Source organism: Melanerpes formicivorus, unplaced genomic scaffold (assembly GCF_026170545.1).
Source record: "Melanerpes formicivorus ecotype bairdi unplaced genomic scaffold, bMelFor1.0.p_v2 SCAF_6, whole genome shotgun sequence".
NCBI classification, from domain to species: domain Eukaryota; kingdom Metazoa; phylum Chordata; class Aves; order Piciformes; family Picidae; genus Melanerpes; species Melanerpes formicivorus.
In genome coordinates this window covers 28,488,571-28,496,811 of record NW_027142358.1, presented here as the reverse complement: position 1 = coordinate 28,496,811, position 8,241 = coordinate 28,488,571, and the positions used below count along the sequence as shown (strand labels likewise).

At 41.7% G+C, this 8,241-nt stretch overlaps 1 protein-coding gene across 11 annotated transcripts in view; it reads left to right on the top strand.

Annotated features, from left to right (window-relative positions):
- Positions 1 to 7,404, top strand: part of EBF3 (EBF transcription factor 3) — a 139,211-nt gene extending 131,807 nt beyond the window's left edge. For all 11 annotated transcript variants that reach the window (XM_068140230.1, XM_068140227.1, XM_068140226.1 and 8 more), the window contains one exon: positions 6,984 to 7,404. In XM_068140230.1, coding sequence (XP_067996331.1) covers positions 6,984 to 7,015 — 32 coding nt within the window. In that variant the 3' untranslated portion in view covers positions 7,016 to 7,404. The remainder of the gene's footprint in view (positions 1 to 6,983) is intronic.
- Positions 7,405 to 8,241: the final 837 nt, after the last annotated feature.

Genomic DNA, 8,241 nt, shown 5'->3' with positions numbered 1-8,241 from the left:
AAGTATTTGTAAATCATGTTAAGCTCTTACTTAGTGAAGTAACCTTCCCTTGGACTAGCCAGCTGCTTGCACAGGCAGTCCTCATGCTCCGCTGATCTCAACTCTCTTACTGTGGTGTTGGAGTGGTTGCTTCCCTAAATGAAGGACTAAATATTTTAATTAAGGCAGGCAATATTAAGCTGCTTCATTTTCCTAACCCATGTGGTTTCACGTGGGCAGTGTAACAAACAGTTTCTAAATCACTGGGAGAATTTTCATGGTCCCCTGCTGAGCATGGGACCGGAGGAATGATGATGTCTGGTGGAAGAATAAGAATGTGAAAAAAAAGAAATCTTTTTCATGGCATATTTTAACATTTGGAAGAGAATATTGCCCAATGCATTTGAGTCATTGAAAAGGGTTGGGTTTTTTTGGCCTTTGATTTACAAATCATGTGCAGTAAATTGAAGAACTTCAAACACCATGGAAATCAAAAAGTGCAGACACTTTTATCCTTGATGTCATCCCTCTTCTTAACTTTAGTTTAGGTATCACAGTATCATTTACTCTCTGTGTTACCATGAACTGTGCAACACAATGAGCAGATAGATTTGATTTGCCTAGTTGACACCATCATTGCATGATACCTACCTTAAGGAACTTTAGAGAGATGGAATCCTATAAACTACTTGTCCACCAAAAATCCATCCAGGCAGTTCAAGATCAGCATCTCAAAAGGATGTCCCTGCAGCTTTGTATTAACTTCTTGGGGCTCCCCCCAAAAAAGTATCTGAGAGCTTGTTATGCTACTTGGGTCAATGAAGGGCTGAGGATCCAGCTACATAAATCTCTTTGTAGAATGGATGTTAAATAAAAGGATAATTAGATTAACAGTTTCTGTCATTACATGGGTCTTTAGTGGAAGCTTCACTGTGTTACTGTCAGTAGGAAACTATGCCAGGTATAAGCAATATTCTTAGGAAAGATTATCCATTCTTAAATTAATCCAGTGTCCTACTTTCCTTCTTTTATACAAAGACACTAGTATAGAAAGTAAACACTGAAGTAAAATAAAACAAAATAAATCTAAATATAGTTAATATTAAAGGAGAGGAGTGGGAGAAGGAAGGGGAAGGGGAAAGGAAAGGGAAGGAAAGAAAACTCATGGTAACATGTCTTAGATCTCAGGCAGTTGCTCTGTAGCTATTGTGTACAAGGTATCTGTACATCGATATCCTCACTGACTTAATGCTGATTTACTCACAAAAATAGAAAATTTAAAGATCTAGATTAAAATTATCTAAACTACTCTAATTTCAGTTTGTAAACTAAAGGGCTTCCCATCAGCTATTCAACATTTCAGGGGTTTAAAAGGTCAAGATTAATGCAGAGTGGGGGTTTCAGAAGACTAAGCAGGCTAAATGTGCAGTTGCCAGCAGACAATGATCACCTGGCACCTCCCCAAGCCCCAGTCTCCCCCTCCTTCACGCCCTGATAAAAAATGTTTTTTTGATAAATACTTAGTAGGTGACTTCAAATCAGTCAGTATTGATTGTGTCGAGTAGCTCATGAAGTTAGCTCTTAGGATGAGATCCCTCCTCACTCTGGATAAAGCTTTTTCTATGCCCAGACAAAACAACAATCACATAATCCCAGAATCCTAGAATGGTGGAGTTTGGAAGAGACCTCTGGAGATCATCCAGTCCATCCCTCTTGCTAAAGAAGGGACATCCACAGCAGCTTCCCCAGGATCACAATGGCCACATGGGTTTGGAATCTCTCCAGACAAGGAGGTCCCACAACTTCTCTGGGCAGCTATTCCAGGGCTCCAGCATGCTCACACCAAAGAATTTTCTGCTCATGTTCTGATGGGACCTCCCAGGTTCCATTTTGTGCCTGCTGCCTGTTGTCCTGTCACTGGACAGCAAAATTACCCAGCGTAGTGATAGGACAAGGGGTGATGGTATAAAACTGGAGTAGGGTAGATTTAGATTAGACATTTGGAAAAAATTCCTTATCATGATGGTGTTGAGACACTGGATTAGACTGCTCAGAGGAGCTGTGGATGCCCCGTCCCTGTAAGTGTTTAAGACCAAGCTGGATGAAACTTTAAGACGAAGGTGTTTCTGTCCATGGCAGTGGGGTAGAACTAGGTAATCTTTAAGGTCTCTTTCAACTCAAACCAGTCTGTGATTCTGCAAAATGGAAAGAATATCTTTGTGGTCTGGAAATTAGAGAAGTCAGTCCTAGAACTGTGACAAAAAGTTGAATTATTCACACAAAGTAGCAAGTCTTCTTGGGCTGAGGAGAAAAATCAAATTGCATTTGGCATAGCCTTGTCGAGTTCCTTTACCATCACAGCAAAGAGGCATGATTGTTGTTTCCAACCAAAGCTATTGAGTTAATTTGTGCTGAACTAATGGAAGGCTTTGGATTGCTAATACTTCACTCAGCTGTCCTCACAGATCTCAACTAGTATCTTGAGTTGAACTGCAGCCAGAGCTGAGTGGCAAGACAGGGACGAGTGGTGACACAGTGGAGTGGGTTGTCCCGAGAACCTGTGGACACCTCGTCCATGGAATTGTTTAAGACCAAGCTGGATGAAGCTTTGAGTAACCTGGTTTAGTCAGAGGTGTCTCTGTCCATGACAGGAGGGTCGGAACTTGATCTTTAAGGTCCCTTCCAACTCAGGCCATTCTATGATTCTATGATTCCATGAAAACTAGTAATGCAGGAGACACTTATCCATACTGAATTTACCTGTGCAATTATGTAGGAGCTTTGTCCTTCCTTCTTCCTATTTTCCTACCCATTTCTTGACATTAAACCCTTTGAAAAGTTTAATCTGTTGCTTTTTGAACCACTCTACAAGCAGCTTGAGAGCTTCCTGATCACCACATTTTCATCATTAAACTAAAATATGGAATTCAGGAACTGCAACCCAACACATCTGGAGTTTTTTAAGTCCAGGGCCTCATCATACAGTGGCAAGTGAAAGGGCTGAGTGACAGCTGAGGAGCCTGCACTGTTAGGAATGGCCACATATGTTTAGTCGAGCCAAGACTGAAGTGAGATCTTGTGGCCACTGTTGTATCTAAACTAAACCCTGCAGTCCATGAACCTGGCTATGATGTGCTATTTTATTCACAGAGCAGGATATCATAGAATCATAGAGTTGTTTTGGTTGGGAGAAAAAACATTAAGATCCCCAATTTGAGCTGTCAACCAACCCAACACCACTGTGGCCATCAAGTCATGTCTCAAAGTGCCATATCCACAAGACTCTTGAGCACCTTCAGGGATAGTGATTCCACCACCAGCTTGAGCAACCTCTCTTATTGCTTTTTACATTCCCTTTCACCACAGAAGCTCTGTCCTGAAGTAAAAGCCAGCTGGATAGTTTTTGAAAACGTTCCTTGACTCCTCTGTGGCAAGGCACCACTCATGGACATGGTGAGGCCAAGCAGCCCAGTTTTTCCTAACGAGGTTTGGTAACACGGTGCAGAGACAGGTGAAAGAATGTCAAAACCCAACATCTAACAGCCCCACAGTCACAAGCAGTCCTTTCCTAGGACAAACTACTTGTGTGGAAGTTAACTGCATCCATCCTTGCTGGCCCAAGCACTGTAGGATTTGTCTTTGTGTGGAAGAAGCATTGTTCTTGGTACAGACTGTAAGATCTGGACCTCAGATGGATGATTTTGTCTCCTAACATAGTATAAAGCAGAAGTAGGGCTGCTCTAACTCCTGGTTTGTAGTAACATGACCCTAAGCATCAGGAGCACCTTGCTGATTGTAAGCAAGCCCCCAATAAGCTATTCAGTCAATTAGGACATACTGCCCAAGAGTGAACATGGAGAAGTCTATAGCAAACAAAGGGATTCAAAGAGATCCAAGCAGAAGTTAAGCAGAAAAGGAATAGAATAAGACAATTTGGGGAAATCTCAGACAGGTCAGCATGCAGGCAATGCCAGCCAGGATGTGGTGGTCTTCCTTGTCAGTTGCACATCCATCTTTGACAAACTGATACCCTAATTAGGGTGAAAACTTGGAGCTGCAGCTTGCAGAGGAGTTTCTTTGAGGCTATGACTCAATGCTGTGAGTCTGAAAGAAAAAGGGCCTTTGGGCCTTATCCAGAAAGTTACAATCTTCTTGACTTTCTATGACTTCCATGGCATAGCCTGTGAGCAGAAAGTGAAGTACTCGCACGTGTCCTTAAGAGCAGGATGCTAGTGTATGGGTTCCTTAGAGCAAAGGGCTTTTTCCTGCTTCAAACAATGGGCATTTAAGGTATAAGATACACATTGATTTTTTATTTCAGCTTGAAAGAACTACAAAATTGGAGGCACAATATAGAATCATAGAATCATCTAGGTTGGAAAAGACCTTCAAGTTCAACCATTAACCCTACATTACCAAGTCCACCACTAAGCCATATCCCCAAGCCCTAGGTCTACATGGCTTTTACACACATCCAGGGATGGTGACTCAACCACATGTCCCAACTTTTCAGTTGTAACTTAATTTTCATAGCTGCTGCTCTCTGTTCTGAAGCAGAGTTGCTCTCTGCTTCAACAAAAGATTCTCTGTCTCCTTCTAAAACTGCATCTTGCTTGATTGTTTAGTTTGGAAAAGAGGAGGCTGGGGGAAGATCTCATTGATCTTCACAACTTCATTAAAGGGGGTTGGAGTGAGGTGGGGGATGGTCTCTTCTCCCTAGAATCAGGTGATAGAATGAGAGGAAATGGCCTGGAATTGTCCCAGGGGATGTTTAGGTTGGATATTAGGAAAAATTTCTTTCCTGCAAGAGTGGTGAGGGCATTGGAACAGGCTGCCCAGGGAGGTGGTGGAGTGGAGACCCTGGAGGTGTTGAAGAAACATGTGGGCATGGTAGTCTGGGACATGGTTTAAGGACCATGGTGGTGTTAGGTTGATGGCTGGACTCGATAAATGTAGAGTGGAGCAAAGGAGGTTTAGTGGAAATATGATGAAGCAACTCAGTATTTTGGGTCTCTGCCAGCACACACATGATTCTTCATTTGAGTTTTGTGACTGTGGTTGCTGTTTAGGTTTAAAACAGGCAAAATTATGATTTCTGTCTCAATTCTGACATATCTGAGTTGAGGTTGTTCAGCTTAGACAAGGCTCAAGGGAGACCTGCTGGTGGCCTTTCAGTGTTTAGAGAGGATGATTGGAGCTGGGGGCAGAATTTTGAGCAGGGCCTGTTGTGACAGGACAAGGGGCAATGATTTGAACTAAAAGAGGGAGATTCAGACTGGAGAGAAGGGAGAAATGTTTGCTGCTGAGGGTGGTGAGACTCTGTCCCAGGTTACCCAGAAGGGTCATAGAAGCCCCATCCCTGGAACCGTTTCAGGTCAGGTTGTTTCAGGCTCAAAGCAGCCTGCTCTAGTTGCAGATGTCCTATCTAAGTGCAGGAGAGTTGGACTAGATGACCTTTAGAAGTCCTTTCGACCCCAAACCATTCTTCTATGATTCTATGATATATCTTATGGTGGAAAAAGTACAAGATCTGGAAAACTTTGACCTGTTTCAAAAACTTCACCTGTGATCTGCTTTAGAGAAATAGTCCTATACAAGTGCCTTACATCAGCTTACACAACTGCCTATGGAAGGCCCAGGTCTGCTTGAGGCTCTAGTCACAGCTCTTGGAGTGACTTTGGCCATGCAGATTATGGTGCTGGCTGCTGTAGGAGGTTGTGTTAGGTATGAAACGTGTACGTACCCAGCCCTTCCAAAGCCTAAAGACGCAACAGTGAATCTGAAATAAATTAATATTGTTGAAATTAATGAACTGAGAAATTGAAGTTCACATCACCACACGAACAAATTTATTAATATCTGTTGTACATAAATTAATGAGAAATATCATTATGGGGAAAAGAAGAATAAAAATTAAACAATAGCAAAATTAAAGATGGTCTCAACAATGTAGTTGTTGGCATCTCAGTCTTTATCTGTTAAAAATAAAGAAGATGGAGGGTTGGGTATATTAATGTCATGCCTTTTTATGGTGCTTGGCCTCCTTAATTGAGAGCTACTTGGACTTTGGTCTTAAGAGTGCTTGACCTGCTTGATCCCACTGCTGTCATAGAGTACAATTGTGGAAATTGAGGTTTTTGCCCAGGTGGCAGGTCTGGGGCTGAAATTGTGGTTGGTGGAGTCTCACAGGGATGCCTGACACAGAATCACAGAATGCACTTGGTTGGAAGGCACCCTTAAAGGTGGAGAGAAGTCCCTGGCTGAGAGAACTGGGATTATTTAGTCTGGAGAAGGGGAGGTTGAGGGAAGACTCTCTACAGCTCTGTGAAGGGAGGTTGTAGTGAGGTGAGGGTCCATTTCTTCTCCCTAGTATCAGGTGAGAGAATGAGAGGAAATGGCCTGAAATTGTGCCAGGGGAGGTTTAGATTGAAGGTTAGGAAGAATTTTTTCCTGCAAGAATGGTGAGGCATTGGAACAAGCTGTGCAGGGAGGGGGTGAAATAGGGATACTGGAGCCATTGAAGAAATGAGTGGACATGGCACTTTGGGACATGGTTTAATGGCCATGGTGGTTTTAGGCTGAAGATTTGACTCAGTGGTCTTAAAGGTGCCTTCCTACCAAAAGTGTTCTGTGATTCAACGAAGGTGATTTTGTCCAGCTCTGCTGCGGTGAGTAGGGACATCTCCAATTAGATCAGGGTGCTCAGGGCCCCATCAAGTTTGACACAACCAGGGGTGACTATGTCATTCCTCAGCTGTCAGGATCCTGACCCCAGCTCCACACTCTGTGCACAAAACCCCACCCAAAGCCTCATTTCATGGAGTGCTTTAGTGCAAAAAGTGCATGTCACTTGGTCAGAGGATACTGTGGCCTGGAGGAGCATCCACCAACCCCATCCTGCTCCCGGATGGTGTTGAGCATCGCGGTTTCTTTGAAGAGGAAGTATCTTTCACAAATGTGCTAATAATGGCTGATATTTCTTTTCTTCTTTTTTTGTCTTTTAGCTATGTCTGGGCTTGTAGTCCCGCCAATGTAAAGTCACTTTTGTTTACCTACCGTAGCAACCAAGCTTCAGAGGATGGGCTTAGGGGACAAGTTTAGTACATTAAGACATGCTGATGGGAAACCAAGTTATCTCCACACAGGATCAGCAACGAGTCGAAATGCTACGAAACAAAACACAAACACAGAACAAAAGACTTTGTTTAAAGATTTTATTTAAACTATTAAGAAATCTACATGCAAAACAACCTACTTCTTCATGAACAATTCCATTTTATTGACTGACTTTTTTCCTCATATTTTCACATTTCTCAGTCCTGAAGAATTAAGGAAGAAAAAAAAAACAAAAACAAAAACAAAAAAGCGACGCCTATTTTGTATAAAGTTTCTGATTACGTCTTGGCTATGTCTAGTACTTGCTATGTGTTGGGAGAAACTTTGTGGATGCACCATTTTGATTATCATGAAACACTGACGAAAAATGCCTCCAAACATTTTTCTGTACTTCATAACTAGATTCACAATGGTTGTGTATCTCTATAATGTGAAATATTTTTTTGTGGTGGAAAAGAAAAAAAAAAACACACAAAAAAAAAAAGAGAAAAAAAAAAACAACACACACACACACACAAAATAAAAAAAACCAAACAAAAAAGAAAGGGGGAGGGGGGCCAAGGAGGTTATGAGCCATCAAACTGGAGTTAACAACAATAATAATAATAATTAAAAAAAAAAAAAAAAGGATGAATATATGATTAGAATTTAAATCAACCACAGAATTGGGGGGCAAGGGGGTGGGTATGGGAGGGTTTATCATTGCTTAACTTCATCTTAATGAAATGGAACTTTGTAACTTATTGTAGTTAGGAATTGTACTTTGATATTGAATTCTCTTGCCTTCGACAAGCACACTGACAGAGAAGAGAAGAGTTGCTACTGTCTGTTGGTTAAAAACGATTAAAACAAAACGAAAAAAAAAAAATATACTTCCACTGCTAGAGCTTCCTGTTGAGCAAAGTGTGACCTGCAACATTTTTTCAACTTTTGCTAGCACTGTATACTCTTGCATTCTTAGGCTACTGTGAAGTCTATGTTTCTTGTACCAGAGAATTTGTCCTTTTGACTTCTAGCTCCTTCTCCCCTAATGTGTTTTGTATGTGGTTATAAAATCGTAGACTTTTGTGATTTTGCCAAAGTTGTAGCTAAATATTTATACACTTGTCTTGAATTTTTTTCAGACCCACCGAGCTATCTAGGGGA